The sequence below is a fragment of the Patiria miniata genome, unplaced genomic scaffold (genome assembly GCF_015706575.1).
Source record: "Patiria miniata isolate m_02_andy unplaced genomic scaffold, ASM1570657v1 HiC_scaffold_5, whole genome shotgun sequence".
NCBI lineage: Eukaryota > Metazoa > Echinodermata > Asteroidea > Valvatida > Asterinidae > Patiria > Patiria miniata.
Window position 1 is genome coordinate 9,314,900 of NW_024037072.1, and position 26,234 is coordinate 9,341,133.

General features: G+C 39.1%; 1 protein-coding gene and 1 long non-coding RNA gene across 3 annotated transcripts; one reads left to right on the plus strand and one right to left on the minus strand.

The window, feature by feature from the left end:
* Positions 1–7,422: 7,422 nt before the first annotated feature.
* On the minus strand, positions 7,423–14,875 carry LOC119741504 (RNA-binding protein 8A-like). 2 transcript variants are annotated; one of them, XM_038217282.1, is made up of 7 exons: positions 14,781–14,874; positions 14,587–14,688; positions 13,613–13,672; positions 13,294–13,371; positions 12,219–12,355; positions 10,142–10,281; positions 7,423–8,310 (listed from the first exon to the last, which is right to left on the minus strand). In XM_038217282.1, exons 2-7 carry the CDS (start codon positions 14,660–14,662, stop codon positions 8,292–8,294), a joined length of 510 nt encoding a protein of 169 aa, XP_038073210.1. In that variant the 5' UTR covers positions 14,663–14,688; positions 14,781–14,874; the 3' UTR covers positions 7,423–8,291. The 2 variants fall into 2 exon arrangements, with proteins under 2 accessions (XP_038073210.1, XP_038073209.1); XM_038217281.1 differs by having other exon boundaries at positions 14,587–14,875.
* A 3,724-nt stretch (positions 14,876–18,599) lies between these two features.
* Positions 18,600–26,173, plus strand: LOC119740873. The gene is made up of 3 exons (XR_005272706.1): positions 18,600–19,345; positions 20,702–20,850; positions 21,883–26,173. It is a non-coding gene; the product is annotated as an uncharacterized LOC119740873 (long non-coding RNA).
* Positions 26,174–26,234: the final 61 nt, after the last annotated feature.

A 26,234-nucleotide genomic window follows, 5' to 3' on the forward strand; every position in this document is an offset into this window, starting at 1 on the left:
TTAACTACAGAGGTTTTTGAGTTTAATATGGATCAATGCACAAAGCGCTCATTTTCTCGACAAGTACATCATCACGTAAGATACAGTTGCAATACGAGCGCAGTATCGAATTGGTCGCACGGATTAGCAAGCTTGTCTGCCTATACAGGCCGTATACAAAAGCTAAGGATTGCCAGATTTATTGACGTATCATTTATACTGCCATTTGCCACAGATTTATTATTTCCGAATCCCATGTAGTAATCTTTGTATTTACGCCAAGCGGCGTCCTGCATGACCATGCATGCGCTAACGATCAAGTGAAAAAGGGAAACAGCTTGCATGTTTCATCCTCGCTAGCTTGGGCAATCTTACGTTGTACGACGCCCTGGCAAACCGAGCCTGAATCTTTTGTTGACACTCTCTGTTAGCCAATCAGATTCTCTGCGTATAGACTTCAGTGGCGCATCCAGGGGGGGGGGCGCCTCAGGAGGCTTGAGCCCCCCCCCCCCCCCAGGTTGTCAATTTTTTGTTAATTTGTTTGTGTGCTTTTTTTTTAATCCAACGATTTGACCTTGATGATATGTATGTGGCCTATTTTCAAGTAGTATAATAGGGGTGTAAGTGGCGCTACCAGCGTCAAAATAGTCCGCTCCCCCCCCCCAAAAAAAATCATTTTGGAAAAATGTTTTTGAAAAAAATTTAATTGACCAATAAAAAGTGTGAGCCCCCCCCCCCCCCCCCCCCCCGCCAAATCCTGGGTGCGCAACTGATAGATTTCTTGACGTTTTCTCAAGCAATGTTCGAGTCTGGATTTGCAGAGTTCAAGCTTTGTTAGCCAATAAGAGAGCGCTTTTCAAGCCAGCACAGCTCGCTGTCAGAGCATTTTATTTGGGAGGAAGGTCAACTCTGTTTTAGCGTTTGCAAAAAGTGACCTGATTTGTCAGAAATATTTTAATTAATATCAAGACTGCAAAACGGGAAAGGTAGGCATAATTATTGACTCGGTTTGCCAGGATACCGTTCAACGATGTACGCGAGGGTTAGACCATTCCCTGGCGCATATGGGGAAGGTATATTTTTCTTCCTCGATCGTCTGAGCTCTTTCACCTCGCGCAAGTAGTCTATATATTTAGAATTTCTAGCTGTCTAGCCATCTTTTTATCGTTATAACATTTTGCTCCTGTTTCTGTTATTCAATGTTCGGTTTATCTGGTGAGGTTTCGTGCTGGGACCTTGGAATCAGAAGGTGCACATGCTAGTGATTACGGGGCATCCTCGCAACATTTGCTGGCTAGACCGTGTTGTAACCTGAGAAGAGGGTTGGTCTGGATTAGGGGAGGGGAATCGAGTTAACATGAGTCACAATTAAAATGTCACATGCTTCACTCCGAGTGGGCAAGCGGCGTGGCAGAAGAAGCACCCCAACATTTATGGTGGATGGGACTCCAAGTATATTGTCCCTTATAGTTACACTCGGTATTTTGACTATGTTATTTTTGAAGCGCAGCTTATGCGTTGCGGGTGTCACAGAGGGTGTTCTGTATTATTTAAATTTACTAACAAAATAACTTTACGAAAGGTTTACTATCCTAGCGATACAAAAGCATTGCCCCTTACTCCGCCTTAATGCATAAGGTCTATAAAATATTCACGTCTATTGTACAAAAGAGATAATGCACATTGTAAGCAACTGAGTAGGGTTAAAATGAGTAACCAATTTACCGGAACAGGTTTTGAAAGATGGCATAACTTTTATAAAAATAATAATACTTTACTGTTTACACTAAAACGTTACTGAAAAAATACTTACGTTTTGTAACCAGTGGTAGTTTATATTCGGTTGTAAAAATATATAGCGCTCAAAGGCGACTTTTATATAATGAACAAATTAATATTACCGCAGTGTATAAACTATTGTAGAATTTGCTAAATGTGTCTAAACAAATGCTGCTTTTTCGGAGTTATAATTATACTTTACAAAATTGACAAATTGGCTTGTTGAACGTCGAGTCAGACGGTCTTATGAAAGCTTATCCTAAGTGACGCCAGCTCAATGGATAAAATATAACATTGGTCTATTATGAGTTTCTTTGACGCAATGAATCCAAAATCAAGTCGAGTGTGTGTAGGTTTTTAATGAATGGCATTGCTATTGCCTGATCTCACTGCCCGTGATGGCTTCATTAGCGAGAGATTTATGTAAAAACAAACGGCTATGCTTATAGTTTTTGTCTCGGACCTTGTGCTCATTCAAGTTGGGTCGGGAATTCCATTCGGCGCCTGGAGGCGCGACTAAGTGGTCCGGCGTGATGGAGCGCCGCATCGGTTCACGTTAATTGTTGCATTTTTCAGTTTGGTCTCACAACAACCAATTCGATTATGATGAGAGCGCAAATTCCCGACATCAAAAGTAGCGAGTGAAGAATGGCCATTCCTTGTCACGCTAATAACAGGTCCGTTGCCAGACCACAAAGAAAATGATGGAAGACGCACATGACCAGACTAAACTTTGAAGCGCAAATTCGCTTGAAGAATGCGACCCGTTACAAACACACATGATCTCTATTTAGACGAGAGAAAAACGGACACGATTAATTGGAACGCCTCAGTTGGCAAATAAGGAACCGTTGACATTGTTCCAATTCACAGACATGATTTGCCTGAGGATACCAATGTGAATTAGTAGGTTCATTTAGTTGACCTCGACCTTTGACCCAAGTTGACCCCTCGAAGATGAATTCTGGACATGTCACATTTCACAACTCGGGTCAAAACTGCTGAACAACTGCTGCAGAGGAGTTGAGGGGAAAGTTATTTTGCAAATTACTTTATTCCAAGGGGATTGCCCGGGGCAGGGAAATGAGGGGCTTCCCTGTTTTTATGAAAACCACCTTCGTATAAGAAACATTCAAAAGACGAGATAATAAGAATCATCTTCTTTTATTTGTGCCAAGACTTCAAATGAACGGGAAGAACCAATGTAAGGCGGAAGTAACTTTTTGGCTAGTGTGCACGAGTCCAAAATAACCTCAAAATTCAAAGGGTTAGAAAAGGAAATGTCGTTGCTGAGTGCGACGACATTTATCATTCAAAAGATAGTCAACGTGACCATTTTCGTAAAGCTATAGGCTTTCAGGATGGTCGAATCTCTGAAGCGTTGCAAATGATGTGGAATGATTAAACTTGGTTGTTTGGAATTTTGGGGAGTGGGCTGCTAAAGCCTGACATACATTGTAATATGATGCAAACAATTATATTAACTTTGTGATTTTCTGATTTATATAAAGGGACCAATTTCTTAATTGATGTAGAAATAAAATACGAAGGGAGTGATCAACCTGTTTTCGGTTAACATGAGGCTGAACACCAGATACCTCATTATTTGTATCTAAGTGATTTCGCATGAAAAAAAGTTTTCGTAATTTTTGTTAATAGCTTACAAGGCTCGCCAGTTTGTGCAAATAAATAAATCTTAATTTCAGAGGATTAAAGTTCTGTTTCTGATTTAGAAAGGGACCAATTGTTGTTGGTGATGTTGTGTTGTAGAAACAACAATAAATATAGTTGTAAAATGTACTGTGTTTGAGTGTTTCACTGAAGGGGCAGTATGGTATGTTCTGGACATTATTTCTTTAGTTCTGGAAACAGTATTTAATAATGTGCCATGTTAACTTTGCACAAAAGAACTGTAATAAATTGCAAACTTAACACATAATGATGCCAAAGTTACCGCAATGTTTCCTGCTGGTGTGGTTTTTTTTTCATTCGTTCAGTCTTTATTTCCACATAACTGGTGTCTACGCCTTACATGCATATACAAAAAGAAAAGGAAATGTGGATGGGGGTCCCGAAAAAGCAACTGCTTGTCGACTAGGGACGCGTTAATATTAATTGGCAATTGACAAATTGTATTAACACTTAATACACATATAAGACAATAAACAAAACCAGAAAGGACAGTAAGTCTTGTAACCCTGTGAGAATATGTATATGAATAGACTAAATAGAGTTTATATACCCAGTTAGTAGTTATATGGCCTTATATTTTTGTTGAAACAATGGAAGATTCCATATTATTTTTTATAGAAACATCTAAGGAGTGGTGCTTTTGTTTGTGGTGGAATTGTGCGTCGGTAAATTGCAATGCATACCAGGGTGTATGGGTTTTTTTTAATGTCGGTAGAGGGCAACATTTAATTATTCGGATCAGGAGTGTCGGGAGAAGACAAAGAAAGTGTCCCATATTGGCAGGAAAGGGAAACGCATGAAAATGTAAACAGGCGATAAATAACGGTTTACTATTCACTAAGTTAATGGCGCTGCAGTCTGACGAGACTTCAGGTTGACCTCGCAAATTGGCGAGAATTTACCAAAAAGAACAGGACTTGTCAGTATTCGTTATAGACTTATGTGATGTTAACATATACAGGCAATGATTAGATAAAAATCAAATCAGATCATAATTAGTGCTTTGTTTCTACGAAATACTGAACAAATACAGCGTTGAGTTTGTGAAATTAGAAGATGTAATTCAAAAGGACTACCGTCCTTCTGTACTATAAAGAAACGATTTTACGAAGGCATATTCTTTTCTCTTTTTTTGTGATGTCGGGAAACTTGCAGTTAAAAAAAACCTATTTTCTCGATCACTCTGGCCTCGGTTGAACAGCTTGGGTTCACTGCACGGCATGGGTGAAATATTGAATTGTACTTATTGTTCCTGTTGATCTATTCTCTCAACGCGATAGGATATGCACTTCTTGTAAACTGCCCGCCCTTAGGATTTAGTCTGTCAGTAGCACACGCGGTGCAATTTGAAAAGAATTCGCGGTGCATTCATCACCGTGGGTCCGACTAGAATTCGGTGGCCTCCACGATCTTACAGCTGACGACGGATGGAAATCGGTTGACTCCGTGCACTTGTGTGTTCATTTCCTCAGTCTTGACCCAGTTACGTGAACTCGATCGGCCGGCCAAACTCAACCCGATCCCACCATCATTCAACGACCGGGGCTGGCTGGTGATTTCAGCTTAATCGGAGGGGTGGTACCCGCTGGCACCGGGGGATTACAAACAATGACGGGAATGGCAGAATAACAGCCGATTGTGTATTCAAATGTTGGCTGTCTTCACCTGTGGAATGAGTACAAGATCCGGGATCACTCCCGGTGGATTAGAGAGGGGCAGGTGAGGGTTAATTAGATCCCCACCCCCTACAAGAACCCCGCTGAAGTCAGTAGATAAGACTTGATGAAAAGGACGCGAGATTATCAAGAACCAGTTTAGGATAATGTCTATTGTTTCTCTGTAGTAGACATGCTTTATTCAATTTCATGTTCAAGACAGCAGACAGGATTGCATGTTTTATTTAACACTGGTGATATAGACCATTCACGGTGTAAAACAATTTACACCGCTTGCCCTATACAGGATGTTTCAATAAAAAGGAACCCAACTTTGAAGAACCAGTACTGGCTATAAAACTGTTATCATCTGAAAGCGTAATCTCTATGCTTTTCAATATACCTTGTTTACATTTCCAGGGTCATGCATCACTGAGCGCCACTGTCATGAGATTTTGATGCAAAAGTGCAGTTGATTCACTTTCATGTCAAACACAATAGGCATGGTGTGCATGAGAATAAGTATTCAGGAAGAAGACACGAGTGCATAAAAAGAAACAAAAAAACAAGTCGGGTTGGTTTCAAAACTGGATTTTATTATTTGTCATGAATTTCTCGTTTTGACCAAGCCACGTTCAAAACAATGTGCCATTTGCCGACGATTAACATTCAAGCCATTTCAAAGACATTTCCGTAACAATAGGCGCACCGTGCCCAGTGGAAGTGAGCCAACGGCATTTTTGCATCCAGTTTTCAAGACAATGATGTTCACTGATGCATGACTCACAAAACCTAAACATGGTATCATTGAAAAGCATAGAGATTACGCTTCCAGATGATACCAGCTTATAACAGCCAGTAAACATATCATCTGTCCATACTCATTCTTTGAAGTTGGGTTTCCTTCTTTTTTTTAAACACCCTGTAGAGATACCACTGGTGTTAAACCAAACTATAACACCGCTGTTGCAGCAGTGTAGTCGACATTACGGGTTTTTTTCCCTAAATGATGCATCACTCTCGCTCAGACGCACAACTATCATTTTGGCAGTTAGTCGCGCGCGGGTACTTGGCTGGCACATTATTTCCCGCGCTATAGGCCAGGGCGTCGGGCGGCACGTGTTGTGTCCTTACAAGCCCTGTGTAGGCCAAAAATCGCTGTCTAGTTCTTGCACAGAGTCCATAAACCAAAGGTCATACAATGTATAGTTAGCATTTAAAGAAAGTGACTAAATTGTGGGCTACCGTTAAGCTTGATCGATTCGTTATCAACCGTCAAAGCGAAGCTTGTTGGATTTATCTTGCATAAAACACAGGAGCCCACCACACGTCTTTTCATAAGTAAAGCGCCATTATTCCGGTCGCAGGTAGCTGTGGGTGACCAGTAACACAGGAATTTGTTACAACTCATTTGAATAGTTTGCGACTTGAATTAAACTGGAGGACTTGCGATGGACTTGTGTTGGACTCGTGTGTCCGACCACAGTTAACAACACTGTCCATTAGGTTACAGGCCGTGCCTAAGTGCCGTTTGTGTCGAGTTGAAAGTTACAATAAGAAAATTCTAAACACAAAAGCGCGTCTTTTTTACGGAAATAATCTAAGAGTCAAGGATAGATAGTTACATTTTCATTTATGGATTACCGAGGTCATCGCGTCGTACACAGGCTGCACGAACCGACAGAAAATGACAACAGAGGGCGCTATTAAAATGCGTCTCCAGCTAGCTAGACCAAGTGTAGGGCCGTTTCGAATCAGATCGCTTGGCTACGGCCGGGAATAATACGAGCACCTAAGGAAGCCACTGGCTAGCGGCTGCAGCGACTTCCCATTGACTTGTGTGTTATTAACAGCCGTAGCCAAGTGATTCGGACACGGCCGGAGACAAAAATTAACCCCAACAAGTATTGATTGACAATAAGAACCACCTCAGCTCCTCAAAATATCTCAGACTAGCTATTCTTGGACCTGTCCACTGGGGGAAAATATCAACTGTCAAACAAACGGTAACATCTCGACAGTCCCAAGTCCCATTGGTCCCAAGTCCCATTGGTCCCAAGTCCCATTGGTCCGAAGTCCCATTGGTCCAAGTCCCATTGGTCCGAAACATAATACTGTGTAGTTCCACTTGTTCAGGTTGACTGACCCTAACCCTTGCCCTAACCCTATTCCTATGGGGCGTCGGACCAATGGGACGTCGGACCAATGGACATCGGACCAATGGGATTTCGGACCAATGGACTTCGGACCAATGGTACATGTACTTCGGACTATAGAGACGTCCCAAACAAACACAACAAAATGAACAGATTTCTCGAACATTCTTGTTCAAACTAACGTGTTTTAATAAAAACTTGTCACATTTACAGAAGGTCACTTCCCCAATGGTTGCCCAAACAATCTGTTCATACATCAGGCAAATTCAGCAAGATAAGTTTTTATCCAAGTCAAGAGAAATATATCTTTTTTATTTCACTTTCCCATTTGAACAAGGAGCACGAACGGCTAACTACTGGAGAAGTGCAGATCCAAACAATACACAAAAAGCTAAAACAAAGGTGAAAAACAAAATGCCTAAATATGCACAACCTTTAAATCGGCTCATAATACTAAATAAAAAGAAATGCAACCGGTTCGTTTTTTTATCCTTAATTGAATTGTGAAAGTGGAACTTTTAAAAAAACTCAACCTGCTGAAGAGCATGAAGAACATGGTTACAGAATCTACAAAACATGATACAGATTGAAGGTTTAGACCACAAAGAATCTGAAACTGCAGTCATATGTGTCATACTTGGACAATGGTCAGTCAAAATAAAATTGTGGCCTTAAACGATTGAACATTTGATACAACACTCTGAATGAACAGTCCCCAACCTTGGTCTCCGGGCTTGGAAAACAACCGGTCACTTTCCAAGAAATTTTCAAAAACTCACAAATATGAAACAAACTTGGTAAACAAGTAGATTGGAAAAAAAAACAATTTCTCTTTTCAACCCCCAATCTGGTTGTATTGTGCTTCTTTAGTGAAGATGTACCAATCCCAATACCTACATGTAAATGAATGTTTGTCGGGAAAGAAGAAATCTCTGGTTTCTTTACAAGTGTTAGGTTCAGGGCAGGACTTAGCATCTTTGACAGGTTGAACACTGGTGCAACAATGGTGCAGGGACCTTGATGGCTCATTTCATCTCCTACGGCCACTCCTAGGGAAAAACAAAGGGAAAAATAAGCGTAGTCAAAAAAACACTTATTTTATTTTTGTCTGGCTGTTTTTGCCAATGGTGGTTTTCTTTTCAAGGTACACGTATAATCAAAACTATTCTCTGCGAGGAACATATTACATGTGCATGGTTTGCGCACTTTTTGCATTGCCTCACACTCATTTAGCAGATCCAAAACTCTACACATAATACAGCAAGAAATGATCTTTCTCTGCAATTTGTCACTTCTCCTAAGATCTCAACCTCATCCATCAACATGCAACTTATATCCACAGGTTGACTAGCTTTGGTCAAACCCATGCTAGTCAACCACAGAGTTGCTGACTCGAGTCATGTGACTTGGACTCGAGTCGGACTCGAGTCGCTATTTTTTTTACTTGTGACTTGACTTGTAAATACCAGCTTTGACTTGTGACTTGACTTGAACTTGCAAACAATGACTTGTGACTTGACTTGGGATTGCAAAAAATGACTTGTTACCAACCCAAGTCAGACGCTACTCGAGCGACCCAATGGCCAATACACTTTAATTAAGCTATTATACTTTTAATTAGCTATTCAGTTTACGCCTTACGTGCATTAAAAAACGGACTTTGGCTTGCGCGGTTTCTACTTCGCCCAGCTGCAGCTGTAGATCATATCAGTGAGCTGAGCTGTTACGTTGCGTACGCTGTCTGTTCCTGCTACTACTAGCTCCCCCATCAAACGTGTATTCAGTCATGGAGGAATATTTATGAGGCCACACCGAGCAAAGTTGAGTGATACTATGCTATCAAATCTTGTTTACTTGAAGTGTAACAGTTTGTACATGAAACAAATAGATTTTTTTTTAAATTGGAGTCGCCCAACACAAGGCCCAAAAAGGCCACTGAAGGTGTTTATAAATGCAGTTTATAGATGCAGCGAGAAAGTTTCATTCCAGAAAATAGACCTCAGTGACTGAATCCAGTAAAATGAATAGTTCCCACTAGTTTCAAAAGTTTTCAATAAGACTGTCACAACAAACTACAGTTTTCAATGACCAGGTCTTTTGCTTTATAATGTAATGGTTGAACAAACTTTGAAAGGAACCTTTTATGAAAAGAAAGCAGTCCTTTGTCAATTGCATGTAAAATACCGGATAGCCTAACCCATTGGTAGGCGTTTAGTATACATGAAAATTGAACAATAAAGTGTTAGTATACTACATGTAATCGAGTGAGTGAAGTTTTTTTTCATGTCATCTCAACATTTATTTCTAGAATGTAAAGTAAATTTATTAAAGTACAAAGGGCTAATATCCGACAGATATGTGATAAACTACAAGAATAGTAATTGCAACACATTGAAAAAGGGGAATTAAGGAGGCATGTTCAAAATAATTTGTAATTTGACGACAGGTTCTTTTAGCTTATTACAGCTGGACAAAATAATGTGCAACTTGACGTGTTCTTGGACAAAGATACTTGTGGCTTGACTTGTGTTTAGACCAAATGACTTGTGACTTGACTTGTGACTGGACCTAATGACTTGTGACTTGACTTGTGACTGGACCTAATGACTTGTGACTTGACTTGTGACTGGACCTAATGACTTGTGACTTGACTTGGACTTGCAAAAAATGACTTGCTGCCACCTCTGGTCAACCATAGCTACTACTCTAGTTGATTTTTCTGGACCAGGAAACGGAGGATGCATAATTGCATAGCTAGCTACTAAGTAGCTGCATGTATCATGTTGTACAGCAAGGAGACATGATGGAAAATCAAAGGGTGTGTAAATGTAACATACTTTTATCAATATTTGTCATAAAAAAGATAGTTTCTGTACAGACCTCTTCTTGGAATCTTTGTGGGGTCCTTTGACGAATGCCCACTCTACAGTGATTTCTTGGCCCAGTAACTCGCTGCCGTTCAGTGCATCCATGGCTTTCTGGGCTTCCTTGAAGGTCTCAAACTCAACCAGCGAGTAGCCCTGGTGTGAAGCAAGAAAAACACAGCATCAATCAGGAGGAAAAGACACAACAGTTCAACAAAAGCACTTGCAAAACACCTAGAATAGACTAGGTATGCATGGGGGATGTCACATATTAAAGGTATTCTTTGTTTTTTACACTTATTAACAATAAATGCAAATATGGTTTACTCATGCCTATCGTAGCGATACAAAAACCATTGCTCTCCGACTCCACCTTTAACATACATATGGTCTGTAGCCACTTGTTATGACTGGCTTGGCTACAACCATGACACTCCATCATAAGTCAAATCACAAGTCCATTCACACGTCAGGGCCCAATTTCGTGACGCTGCTAAGCACACAAGTTTCTGCTTACAGAGCCTCCGTCTATTTCATGGAGACCGTAAGCATAATCACAGCAAACGAAAAGGCACGCTTATTTCAGAGGAAATATTTGCTTAACTTTGTGACACAACAATAGAAATCTCCATGCACGTGCGACCGTTAGCACATCCAAACTGTGAAATAGTGCTTAAGGTTAGCAAATTTGTCTGCTATGCTAAGCACAACTTTTCTGCTAACTGCAGTGCCATGAAATTGGGCCCAGGTCACAAGTAACAATGGATTTACAAATACAAAGGAGCGCCTTAAGCGTAGTTGATGTACTTACTCCTCACTTGACTAGCCTTGGTCAAGGCGCTAGTTGTTTTTTATCCGGCCGTAGCGCGGTAATGCATGCAGTCATAATGTCTATGCGCTATGCATGCAGTACAGTGCATTAAAAATACAGCGCGAACAGCGACCTCACGCGGCCACTATTTTTATGCAAATCAGTTGGACCCAATCTAGCGCCTTGGTTCAATCGTCCATGTGAGGTTTTGGGGGTGGTGCTCATTATGTTAATAGCCTTAGCTGACCTTAAATGTCGTTTTCTTATTGGTCGATCGTTGCGGGGAAACTTGCTTATTAAAACGTGGCACCGTACATAATCCATACATGTACACGTACACGTTATGTGTCTCTCTGCACACGGCACCAATGCACAAAAACTGTGGTTCCTGTCACGTCCGCAAAAGGCGAATAGCTAGCTGGAAACAATTTGATGACGTCCGTATTTACCAAGGTGTGATTGGACACTCCACATATTAGCCCCGCCTACACTTATCTGTATTTGCCTACGAGGTCGTGCGCTAGAAATCCAGCGCAAAATAAAGAAAAACATAAGCTTTTGCCGACTATTAAACCAAGGCGCGATATTGGGTCCAACTAATTTGCATAGAAATGGTGGCCGCATGAGGTCGCTGTTCGCGCTGTATTTTTAATGCACTGCATAATGCATGGCCCTAGCGAGGATATCGTTTACGCGCCACGGCCGGGATGAATAACATTTAGCGCCTTGACCAAGGCTATCACTGGTGATTTGATTGTGAGGACTCAACTAGGACTCAACTACAACTCAACTGTCAACTAAAGTGTATTTAGAGTTGTTCAGTAATTTTTTTTAAATTTCCATGCAAACTACAAACATGGGTTTTGAAATAAAAACAAAAAGAGAGAAAAAAACGCCAATGACATTCTATTATTTTGACAAATAAATCTTACAGTTAAATCGTTTTTTATCGCATCATGTCAAATCTCAGCTACATGTAATTTAGTGATTCGATGGTTCACAAGCACAGCAAAACCAGTTTTCTTAACAAAAACATCAAAATGATCAAATGCAATGCATTTTGCTCCAACCATCCTCAATCCTCCAAAATCCCTGACTGAGCAGGAAACTGACGCCACATCCGTCTACTTTCAAGGAGGTGAGGCACCAAGGATTATGTCAAGTAATAGTGGCGGGACTCTACCATGCACAATCCTGCAAGATCTCTCAAGCCTTCAAAGTCCTCTGTTTGCATTTTGTTTGATCTAGGACGGTAAGTGTTATATTCAATGTGGAATCATACCTTGAGGAATCCAGTTCGTCTGTCCAGATTGACGTGGATGTTCTTGATGAGTCCGTACTCCTCAAATTTATCACGGACGTCTTCTTCTGATCCGTCCTCGTGAACCCCAGTCACAAAGAGAATCCAGCCCTCAACGGCTGCATATAAACGTAACAAGAAATGCACTAGTAAGGAGGTATCTGGACAATAATCCTTCAAAAGTTGAAGAGAAAAGATTCTAGGGTTCATTTTGTCTTAGGATTAAACTCTCCATAAATTGGGGAAATCTTACAGGAAATTGTCGTCAGCCAACATTTGACTGAGCATAACTGTTTACCCAACAGAGCGTCCAGATATCGCAATGCGATGCAATCCGCCTATTCAGATGATTTTTCAAGAAGACTCCTCAGCACCTCTTTTCAGCCGATGGCAGTAATTTGGTCTGCTTTGCAGAACAAGTATAAACTTATTCAAGGTCTTTAGAGACCTCTTTTTTTATCAATTGCTCATATTTTCAGAGAAAAATATAAGCCTAATAATGAGCCTAAGTCCTGAGTGCAGGTTCAATTTCAGGTGAATATCTCTTTTCTGTCGGATTTTGCAGATTCCACGAATAAAGAATCCTAAGATTTTGCTAAATTCAGATTAGGTGTTAACAAAACAAATGTGTGTTTCAGTCCAAATTGCTGACCTCAAACTTTTTATTGCCACATTTGGCCAGAAATTTAAAATGACGTAATGTACATTTTAAAAATAAAAGAGTCTTCCTTTAATAAATATGGAAGTGTTTTTGTGTGTTATTGATCAATTCAACAATTAAAAAGGTTAATTCAACAGAACAGTGTTAAAGGAACCCTACATTAAAAAAGAAAAAGAAAGTACAAAAGAGGGACAGACAAACATAAAAATAACTGTTCAACAACAGTTTTCCTACCTACACACTGTGCCCAACTGGACAGTTTTTAGGGCGTTACGGTAAACACAGTTGCTTTTTCTCAGCCTTGCGATAGTACTTAAAAAAACACTGGCTGTAGGGTGTGTAAATGTGATGGATAATGAAGGCTAATACAATGCATTGATGATTATTCTCACTTACATCTCTGAGGCCCACTTTCTCCAGTGTCAACATCCATTGGTTCAAAATCTGTGTCTGCTGTCCTGATGCCAGTGTTATCTGGAAAGTACACAAACAGTGAAATCTGCATTTCAACACGGTCACAAAACAAGATCAATAAATGACATAATATAGCGTTACATAAGGCACAGAGAGATAGCAACGTACATGTATGTTTCTTTTTTTCACACTTGTTTACTTCCTGAATCCTGCAAAATCCTCCTGTTGGATTTTGCAGGCTCGGAGGCGGAGGAGGGTGGGGTGGGGGGGGGGGGGGGTTGAAGGGTTAAGGAGCACTTACCTGCAACAAAACCTCTTCCTTTACGCCTCCTGGCATTTTGCTTCAATTTCTGGATGCCCTCTGCAATTATGAATTAAGAATATTTAGATTACATGTACATGATAACAATAACAATAACATAAAAGCTTCATTGCAATTCAGATCATTTCAGATCATTTCATTTTCATCAGAATTTTCCCAGGCCCAAATTCATCACATTTCATTCAAATTAATCAGTAACGTTTTGGAAAACCCAATGTCAAATTGATTCAGGGCATGATTGTTATCATGGTTATGGAGGCATGCTGGTCATTAGCCCAACAAATGTGGCTCAAATAGGGTCATTCCGTGCCAAATCATGCCAAAGGGGATTAATTAATACATAACTTCATCAATAAATAGTACTATTAGGCAGTTAGGGGCGAGTTGACAATATTGACAAGAACATTACGATACGAATAAAAAATACGAACAATCATAGGCCTAGTTAGCCTCATAAATGTGGCCTATTTACTGGACTGCCTCCGTAAACATAGGCCACACATCCACATGTACAAAAATCGTGTCGACGGAGCCAAATTTTGATTTTCACATTTAGGCTTAGTTTGTAGGTTTTTTTTGCTTTAGAAGCATACTCACCCTCTTTACAGGCTAATCAGAAAGTGCTGCCTTTTTCAGATGCCTAATTTTTGTGAAATTTCATGTTGAAATTTTGATACACAGTCACAAACGTGTAAAAATGAATCTGGAAATTTCACGAAAAATATACATCTGAAAAAGGCAGCACTTTCTGATTAGCCTATAAAGAGGGTGAGTATGCTTCTAAAGCAAAAAAAACCTACAAACTAAGCCTAAATGTGAAAATCAAAATTTGGCTCCGTCGACACGATTTGTGTACATGTGGATGTGTGGCCTATGTTTACGGAGGCAGTCCAGTAAATAGGCCACATTTATGGGGCTAAGGCCTAGTTAACTTGGTGTAATTCGGTACTTACGGTCAGATTCTTCATCCACTTTGAACTCTTCATCCTCTTCAGCTTCATGTACATCTAACTCCAAAAGATCATCCATTTTCTGTCAGCTACTGACGACACCCTCTAAATATTAAAAAATATAAATTTTTGTTCAAATACAACTGAACCGCTCCACGGACACAACGACATGAACGATAGTTTGGGAAAATGTTCACCCTTGTTCTCAGGCCTCTCGATCCAACTATTTCAAAATCCACGAAGACAAAACTACGAGGTTGAAATCACATGTGTGACGTGCAACTTCAGCTGGTACTCGGCACTTATTTTTTAGAGAAACGCTATATTCAAGGACGCCCTCTATAGACTGGTTGATGACTTGCAATTATTTATTTTCTATTTTCATTTATTGTAATACGAGGGTAGTCCATTTCAGTTTAAGAAAACTGCTTTGGAGCCTTCACATTAAAATTACATGGAAATGAAATTAAACAAAGAAAACAGTTTGACTGATGATTAAAAAAGTAACAGGTGCGTAGAGAGAGCACTAAAAACAGTTATTGCACATTCATACCAAAACATCTGCAAAGTCAACAAAAAATATATATAAAATATATGTATTCTTGAGTCATGGAGTCCCCCAGCAGACCTAAAAAAAAAAAGAGAAAAAAAAGCAGGTTGCGAAGAAAAAAAATTGTACACAAAAAAGACACAAAAAACAGTGCGAGTAAAAAACCAAAACATTACAGTATTCCCGATTCACACATGTCAAAAATTTAAAATGCTAAGAAAAACAAGAAACGAGGCTATAAAATAAATGCCATATTATTCTTGCAAAAATGTGCATAAAGTCCCACCCAGTGCATGTAAACCTATAGCCAAAAATTAACATGTAAACAAAAGTGTTACACATGAGTACTAAAATGCAGCTATATACTGCTACCATATCACATACCGTCCCCTCAGAAATGATTAAAACTCTAATTAATTAAAAGTGTTATTTTTGAGTTTTACCCCCATTTTGCTATTTTTTCAGCAATACAAAAGTTATTTACTTTGAAAGAGAATTCTAACTGAAAAGTCCACCTTGTTGTTAATTAGTGGTGCGGCATAGCCACCATAATATGCTAAAGTATTGTGCAGATTGTGATAAAAGCATGAAACTTCGCATGTTGGTTCTTCATGCCATGACAACATTTTTTCAGATACGGGAGGCATTTCATATTTGACCTCTGGTGACATTTAGAGGTCAATGAACTTTACATGCACTATTCATAACTTTTGTTCTTCAAAAGTTCACTTTCCAATGACCCAAGTCTATGTCATAGGTCTTCATACAATGAAAATGACGATCAGAAGTGGAAAAATTCATATCTGACCTCTGGTGACCTTTGAGAGGTCAATGACCTTTGTAAACCTGTTTATAGCTATATTTGTAAGATTTATTCTTTTAAACCGCATCTTTTTTTCACAAGTCAAGTCTGAATGAAAGGTGTTCATGATGTGAAAAGTATTTTCATATATACATATAGGTCATTTCATATTCAACCTCTGGTCACCTTACGAGAGGTCATGACCTTTGTAAAACAATAGCCTACATATGGATATTAATAAGATTTTCATAATTGTAAATGCCACTTTTTTCATGACCCAAGTGTAAAGCGCCGTGACTCTTGGTACCATAAAAAGAATTTTCAGATGTGGGGACATTATATTTGACGTATAGATACCCTTGGAGAGGTCAGTGAACTTTGTATAGTTTAGTTACCGTTAATTATCATATTTATTCGCCAAAACGTTGGTGACTAAATCGCCAATAGTGCAAAGAACGGTGTTGCACCTATTAGTTTACAGTGACCTCTGACCTCGTTTCTCCTTGTTTTATTGGCAGATGCAATATGATGGAGATTGGAGTAGAAATATGTGGGTCTATTTTGTAATGGAAAATGTACATATGTCAAGCAATATAAACTCTTGTGTACATATTACACCCTGCTGTATCCACTTGGACTTGGATAGCCACGTTTTAAACCTTTTTACCAAGACCAATGGTCACTGTAAGAGAGTGATGCTTGTCCGATGTACGTGTCGCTTATATTCTTTCACGTTTGCGTCTGCCCTTCTAAATAGGAAAATTGAGATTGGAGGCCATGCAAAAAAACATTCTTTGGGGTTTGACTTCATGACACGTTGTAGAATAATTATGAAAATACACTCCTTTTGCTCTAATTAGACTTCAGTCAGGAAAAAAATGGCATTTGGAAGATTGAACATAATAAATAACGGCAATCAGAGTACACAAAGTTCATTGACCTCGCAAAGGTCATCAGAGGTCATATATGAAATGTCTACATATCTGAAAATTCATATTATGGCAAGAATACCCAAAATTTAGATATGGGCAATAAAAAAGTGGCGTTTTGAATAGTTAATCCTCTTAATATCTATAAATAGGATACGCAAAGTTCATTGAACCCTTGAAGGCCACCAGAGGTCAGATATGAGATTCCCTACAAATGAAATTCTTTTCATAGCATGAGCCACTTAACATTACGACCTGGGACTTGAAAAAAAAATGGGGTTTAAAGGGTATATCGTATTGAGTTAGTGCAGTTAATACAAAGGTCATTGACCTCTGGAAGGTCATCAAAGGTCAATTGTGATTTTCGCATTTGCTCGTTATTTACATTGTATGAAGACTATACAAAGACTTAGGTCATAGGAAAGTGATATTTTCAAGAACAATAGGTGTAATAGAGTATTCAAAGGTCATTGACCCCTCAAAGGTCGCCAGGGGTCAGATATGAAATGCGTCCATATCTGACAATTTTCAGTTTGCCATGGCATGAAGAACCAACATGCGAAGTTTCATGCTTTTATTATAAAATGCACAATTCTGTCCCTATGCCGCACCACTAAATACGGAATAACAACTTTACAAATTTCGAGCCCTTTTCAGCTCTGCAATTCAAGGGCCTGTGATTTCAAACCCACAGCAGGGGTGGGTGAGGCTGTTTGAAATGGACCTTATTCACTAGAAAGCCATTTTTGGTCGGGTTCCCTGAATATATGTTATTAATTGTGAACTGTTGAATGGGATGGTACCAGACTACATTCTAGTCGCACTTCCATTGTTGGGCTTAAAACATTATGATATGTTTAATCACCATTTAAGATTTTATAATTATGCATATATGCGACCCCGCGCGCACGCCAGCCAATCGGAATGTCATTATTCTCACGTCATTTCGATCAGAAATGTGGACTAAGCTGTTGATTGATCAATTTGGATGCCATGTGTTTTTGTAATGCAACAACGGGTTATACGTAACTTGGCGCCCGCTTAATGGCAGGCCCGGGCGTAAATCCGGGGGGGGGGGGGTTATAATATCCCCCACGTTTTGACCGGGGCCGGGGATGGGCTATGGAATCATCCCCACTTTTTGTGATGAGAAAACTAAATGCGATTTTGAGGTATAATGTCCGAACGTCTTCACAACTAAAATATGTTCAGCTTGACTGACAAGTGGAGGAAGCATACAAAGTAAAAAGCACGCCAGTATACATATTGCATTGATTCGGGATCACATCTGTTCGGGATCACATCTGTCTAAAACTTTTTAATGAAAGCCTAATTAAAAACAAAATTTGGGTAAACGGTGTTCTCGTCGAAATTTGACGTTTATTTTCCGGGTAAATACTTCATCTATGACGACATAAACTGCACAGTACCATCTGTTATATCCTGAAGTTTTTTTGTTTTTTTACAATTTTGGAAGAATATTGTCCTATAAGGAGTAGTTTTGCTTACAGTTTTATGAATATTTCCGTTTAAGATGTCATGCAAAAAAACCCCGACACAATGGCACACCTGGAAAATTCGTGATTGCAAGCCAACGGGTATTAATGCCCGATATCACGCGTCTAACCAATTAAGGCAATTAAGTCCGCTCATTGCATTTTATACTGGAGCCTGCAGAATTTTGTCCTGTGTGTAGGCCTATAGGATCCGTGTAGCTGTGCGTACACATACACTTCATGTGCAGTAGTAATCGTACGCCGGTTACCAGTCAAAACCATACTGATGTGGAAGATGGTGATGATGATCATGACGTGACAATCTTTGTCGAGATATTTTGGCCTTTTTCGTTATTTTAAAAGCACATTGGCAGTGGAAGATGGAGCCAAAACGTATCCTTTATCCTTTGTTGTTTTTTACATGCATTCAACTGAGTGTAGTTATCGCTGCGTTTCGCAACAACAAACAGACTTTCGTTGAGAATGTTGCGCACCCACAAATACAACGCAAAGTCAATGGGAGACACAGGTCACATATTGTCACTTTGTATGGCGACAATCATGACAATGAACGCAGCCAGAAAAGAGGGATTGCCAAGACGTTCGTTCGGAATGATGAACACCCACAAATTCAGCGCAAAGTGAATGGAAGACACAAGTCACCATATGAACCTTTTGATGGGAGCAATAGCAAAAGAGCACCTGTACAGGAAAACAAACCTCAAAAGACAAAGTCGGCAGATGAAAATACCAAGTCCACAAGTGCTACACCAGTTGCAACAGCCAAGCCAGTAACTGACCTACCAAAAACCACAGCTGAACCTGGAAAACAACAAACTGGGAACAACAGCAAGAGCGACAGTGGTGGCGGGGGGTTCAATTTCCCCATGAACACAGCGAACATGGTGGACACAAAAACAGCATTTTTCATTCTTGTTGGAGTCACTGTGCTTGTAATTGGCTGCTTTGCCTTCAGAATAATCAGGTAGGTGCCACAAAGCAGGCAATTCACCCAGACAGGGCTCTGCACCCGATTTCACGAAGCGCTGCGATGCGTCGTATCTTCCATTTCACGAAAGTTGCGATGTGTTGAACGCGTCGTAAGTTCCTTGACAACGGCTTAAAACACGTCGCAAGTCAAGACGTGTCTAGTGGTCGTCGCAAAATAAGAAGAGTCATTTCTAAGCCAGTTTTATGCCATAACAATTACATTAACGAGATTATAATACCGAGACAATGTGTGTAAAGTTGTAAATGAAAAATTCATGGAATAATTTATGAATTAGACCGGAATATTAGAGTTGAAATTTCAAAGTACCTACACAGTCCACTGAGAGCTTGTTTTCCTTCAAAATTGCATCGCACGACCGCCATTTTGTTTTACGTTTTAACAAATTTCGAGCTGAGATCCGACGACTCTTTGTTGAATATCAGACGACTATTTACTGTACGCTGACTAAATACATAAAACAGTCACCGAGTTGTGAGTACACATACGACGCGTCGCACTTGAGACGTGTTTTGTGAAATGGATCGCAGGACGCGTCACAGCTGCGACGCATCGTAAGTTACGAAGAGTTTGATGAAATCGGGTGCTGGAGTGCTCTGAAACGTGCAAAACTAAATCAGGCCCACTTTACTCACAGTTTAGCCAGCAAATTTCCCCAAAAATTCCACTAGGGCAAAGAAAATTGGAAATGTTTTTCAGTCCCACTCCCAGATTCATGTCTTATCATCATTTTTGAAATGAATGACCTTCATTGAGATGATATATTTATAGGAAGAAAAAAGCAGCGTCAGGTTGCAACATTCTTTCCATCTTTCTACTTTATTCTTTCCCAATAGCCGCTTGCAAAGCAAGGGTCTATGATATGCGTGCAGATTTGGCAATTAATTATACAAATCAAGACTAAGTCTTGGACGTCCAGATGCTGACCATTCGGGCGCCTTCTATAAGTTCTAGGACCTTCGGTAACCTGTTGTTGTATTACAACAATATGACAGCCAATTGACCAATCAACAGCTTAGGCTGAATTCCTACTCGAAGTGATGTCACAATTACAAAGTCGACTCCAATTGGCTGGCATATGGGGTCGCATAAAATTTGCATGCACACATATATCAGAAGTTGTTGTGGAGCTTGAGGACTCTGTTAAACAACGGATGATACTCAAACTAGTGGCCAAGCTGACTACCCTGCGAAGGGGGCAAGGCAGAGCCTTGTACTCCCATCAACTTTGTGAAGCGTAACAATAACAAAGTGACCTCTAAAATGTTAAAGACAAACTTATGCACTTAGTAATGTAACTGTTTTGTTTAATTGTCAATCATCTGTTTCCAGATCAAGGTCCAGGAGAAAAACCAAGAAGTACGGCATCCTAGCAACACGAGGATCAGAAGTTGAGTTGACTCCTCTTGATCAGGAGGAAGACGATGAAGATATGACAGTATTTGATGCCAACTCTAAATAGCTGCAGTGAGAGAGTCATGGTAATTTTCTTGGTCTTAAAAATGCACTAAAAAGTGTAAAATTTATGAACATTAGAAGTAGGGCATTTTACTAATAAATCATAATTTGTGCAAGTAATGCACAATTTCACAAAGCAGTAAGCATCTACGTGTAATTTGCTGTGTTGTTGTGGCGGTACTTGTTATGCATCAAAAGTCCAGTCACAAGTCAAAAACAAGTAAATTCACAAGCCCAGTCTCAGATACAAAATAATAGGGGATGACAAAAACACTGCAAGCTGGGATGTCATGTGTAGAAAATACGCAAAACTGACTCTCTGAGTCTTCAATACATTGTGAAAATCTGTAAGGCAGTGATGATATCCTGAGCAAATATCCAGGTTTGGTTCAAGAGGGTGGTTTAGCACTTTCCTATGGAGCCAGTCTGCCAGTGGGGGCCCACGGTCCACTGAGCACCATAGGAAAGCACACACATAAACAAAGTGTGACGTCATTAGTACAGAGGCTTATTCAGATTTTGCAGTGAGCTAAAATTCCCCCCTCCCCTCTGCCCACCAAAGGGAAATGGTTGTAAGGGGATGAAAGGGTAGAACAGGATTGTGATCATTGGTAATATTGACTCTCAGGAAAACTCCGACAGATGCTGGCTCTGTTATCTCAACAGTAGAGGTATTTTAGCATAATTGGACGAACTGTCACCTGGTCTTGTATGTAATGATTAACTGTTTCCATGGATTGTTTTTTCCTTATGAGAATACAAGTGATTCCATAGTATTGATGTGCTCATTTTCTATGCACATGCTTGTGTTTGTAACCATCAGCATTTCAGGATTGCATGTGTTTGTGAAACACTCCGTTTTACAGTGCTTAGTGGAGTTTATTTTATTCAAGCCCAAAGTCCAATTCCCAACTAGTCTGAATGAGTTCAGACGTCCAGAGTCCTACACATTAGTATATGAACTGTAATGATACGCTTCGGGTTTTTAATTGTTTTTTCAAGCAACCAACTCACAAGATGTTGTTTGACTCTCATTGTTTTGGATTTCTTTTCAGACTTTGCAACGCAACACTGAAACGTTGAGAACCGGAAGTGACTTATGCTGCATTGTAGGTACATACACCAGTCCAGTCTAGTATGCAGACTAGTCATAGTGGTGCCTTTTTGTCTTCGTCTGTTCTTTGGCATCATCTCTGGATTCAGAATCTTTGGGAAGCATAGCAATTTGAAATACCCAAAACTTTGACCACACTTAGGTGTGGGCGGGATGACTACAATCGTGAAAACACCTATTCATTTGCACACCAGTTTTCACGAGTTGCAGTGAGTTACATGTACCATTCATTGCTCCAGACTCAAGAACTATTGAGTTTTAAGTAAATAGGTCTGGGAACTAGACAAGGCAATATCAGAAGCCCCCCCCCCCCAAGTCCACGCTCACCTATAACCCTGCTAAATGCAACAGAATGCACCAGTGGCAAAAAGTTGTTGCATTTAGCAGAGTCCTGATCTGCTTTATGTTGCATTTAGCAGGGTAGGTACTTGGTACCGAGGCTGGCATGTATTAGTTCACTGCATTCTGTTGCATTTGCCAGGGTGCCCAGAGAATACCCTTTGGGGGTTAGGGTTAATAATAATAGGGGTATTTATAAAGCACATGTATCCACCAGAACTGGTGCTCAAGGCACTACATCATTATTACCTCTGCTCATTGGGTCCATGAAACATTCCAAATACCATCTCAGCTCCCTGGGGAGTATACAGCTCGATGCAGCCTGTAAGGCGCAATGAAGCTACATGTAATTCAATCACAACAACCATCCCTGCCCTCACCTATACCCACTTTTTTTAAAATTCAATTCAATTCAATAATGGTGTATTAAAAACATGTCTCGCAGTTAAAAAAAAATGAATTGTACATGTGAACATTTACTCCTGGGTGGAGAGAAGCAATTATGTGTATTGTAGTTTTTAGTCAGTCTAAATTTGAACCCAAAGTTGGAGACAAAGTGGAGGTTAAAGAAATGTAATGATGAACATACTAGTTTTAACTGGTCGTCATCTTGTTCTTTTAGACTTCATACAGAAGGACTCTTGGGACCAACGATTTCAGAAATGTAAAAATGGGTTAAAATTCCCATTTTTAAATGGTATACAGCATTTGGAGTGTGCAACTTATTTGGAAAACAAGATAATAAAAATCCAGTTTAAAATTATCAATGTGAAAATGCACAACTTTTGGTAATTTTGTTGGTTTCACACTCACTCATCGACGTCTTTAGTGATGCTAGCTGCCTCAGCAACTCGGAAGGCAAGCATTCGCCATGCTTCTCTCTGTTCAGCTTCTTGGAAGATTTCTGGACTTGATCTTCTTGTCCATGTCGTGATATTTCCCAGGAAGTTTGTTCTGGGTCTTCCCCTTCTACTTTGTTGGTATGCCTTTCCTTTCCTTGTTGGTTTCACTTATTTATATTTAGTGACAAAATTGTAAATAAGATTGTTTAACAGAACATTTAGCATTTTTTTAAAGTGACTTACACTTCATGACACACACAAAGGAATAGGGGACTGTAAATAAGGATGGAATTTAGGAAATTCTGAAATTTGAAAACACATAGTGTATGGTGTAGTTGAGTAGTTGAGTAGTAGCTGTAAGTGTTCTCCTGTAGTACAACTCAATATTAATGATTATTCTGGTTAAACTTCAAAAAAAATTGAAAGTAAAAGGCGGTGTCATCTTTGGCATGTTTAGACTGGGAAAATGATGAAAAATGTGCTTCCATATTCTTTTGATAAAACACTAACCATCCCTAAACACTCCAAAATCCAGCAGGTTTTGAGGATATTAGAGTCCAGCCGGCCACTGGGGGCTGGATGCTGCTATGCCCCAACTAAACCTTTGGTCCCAACTAAAGTTGAGATGCTCCCAACTTAAGCGGTGACCCAACTGAAGTGTTCCAACAGAAGTGTTCTAACTTAAGTTGGGACACTTATTCCCAGCTTAAGTTGGAACCATATTCTTGTGTGGGCATAACAATGCCCTTTAAAGTTGAAGTACACAAACTGTCATTGATTTCATGCAAAGTGGACGGTTCAGAAGGATTCAAGAAGATTACCAGCAAAGATCTTTAGAGAATTAGGCTGAATTTGTTTTAAAAAAAATCTATTTGGGAAAGCTGTCAGTGTACTTCACAAATGTATAGTGTAAATATAAATCAACACACATGTTATTCAAATTTGCATTCTCGACTTCATACTCTGTACATATATATACTACATTATAATCAATTAGTTAGTCAATCAATCATTTGCCATAAAAGGAATGCCATGTTTGGCCATGTGTTATTAAGGTAGCAGCACTAGAGCAGATGGTTTTGTGAAAAAAGACCATATTGTTATATTTGTTTTGTCTTGCTTCATTTTATGCAGATATTGTCTGTGTAATGTGTTTTATGACTCTGCGGAAAACACGTATTACATTATTTTCATTGTTGTTTTCACGAAGGGATAAATGTAGTGGGGCGAGGGATACATAATATGTACATGTATAAAATTCGTATACTTTGTGAAAACTCGATAATTTAATGATGTTAAACCAGAGATGAAAATATTGGTTTTTGAATTTGAAACCAAACTAATCACTAGAAAGTTTGTAGAAATATAACAATTTACACATAATTTATAAATGCTCATTTACTCAAATAAAATATTTAATATTGAAAGGTGATAAATTTATAAGGATATGAAGAAAGAAAGGCAGAAATTAATCTGAATTAAAAGAAAAAAAATCCGGAAGGAAAACTGCAATGTCAATTTTCATGAGATGATATTCTAAGCATTGATGTGACTTATTTACCGATGTGATCAGATGCTACGGTTGAGACCCATAAGTATTCCGTTATTGACTCTTTGCATTGCTAACATCTTGGAGGTGCATGGTTATATTCCACAAGGTGTGCATGAGTGGGTCTCTTAGACATTCATGTTTACTGAATGAGCATAACAAAGCACGTCAAAGAGGAATGCATAGGGTCTGCTCTTAACTCATATTTTTGATTATTGTCTATTTTTCAAAGATTTTTGCTTAGATATAATGAACTGTTGGTAACTCATGATTCTCAAAAGGAAACGATAGTAATATATGCAGTACACAAATTATAACAGCCTGTTCATGTTTCATGAGAATTTAGAGCGAACGTCAGTGTTGCTGACGTCATAATTATTCGCTTCTCTTTCAGGTGGAGCATGCACCTACTTCCCTGCTAGTTATTTATAACTCTAAAATGTCACGTGCTTGCAGATCGTATATTAATAATTTATAAATGAAAACTGAAAATTGTTGTTACCCTTCTATATCACTTTCAGTCCGTGGAAAAGATTTTCAGGTTGCAATTATTAGAAGTGAAACTGCTCAAGCGTGTTAAATTATAAGTGAATACGGTACAATGTACGCCGATATGATATTAGCCCGGTAATTAATTTCTTCGATTTATGCGGCGAATGTTATTTGTCCAATTCTGTGCATTACGCTCACTCCTCGATTTTGCAATGGATCTGGATATTTTTTTATAGATTTCAGCCGTCCATTGCTCTCTTTCTCTTGGAAAAGATCAAAAGGAATTTATTGTTTTACTTTTTTTTTTAATTTAGTCAGTGTTGGTAAGTTCACACATCCAATTCTTTAAATGACTTTGCTGTATATTACTGATATTTAATTATGAATGTCTTTGGCCGTATTGGACACGGTTCTAAAAAAAAAATACAGATTTAATCCTTGGGTATTTATTTGATGTTTCTGTACTGTTTCGAAGTCGTAGCACGTTGGTTTTCCTCTCTTCACTGTAGATGCATAAGCTAAAACTATCCGTGGTTTTATGCTCATATAATTAAGCTAAATAATATGTTATTATGTCAAGTATTTTATTTTGTCAGAGCTAATTTCGCTAAAGGGCTACTTTGGTTATTGTTCTCTACCTGTATTTGTAAATGCGTTTTTGTTATTTATTAAAACTTATATATCAATCCACTAGGATTTTTGCGTTGAATATCCGTATTAGCAATGCCTGCAATCTCAGTTTGTTTTTGAAATCTCAGTTTGTTTTTGAAAATTAATTAATTGAGAATGAAATACGTACATAACATTACCTTTTATTTATGCATGATCTGTCTCGTTTCCAAATCCACCGTTCTTTGTATATAGGCCTATACTGCATTGCTTTTGATGCAATTAAATTGAAATCATTAACGCTACTTGAACACGTTGTACTTTATGGTTGTAGACCTGCTTGATTTCGTATGCATGGAAATAAAGTTCAGAAAAGTATGTTCATTAACACTACGACCACATGCGATGTGAGTATATAGCATTAATTAGCTTGTATGTGTTGTTCTCCATGGTTGTAGGCTA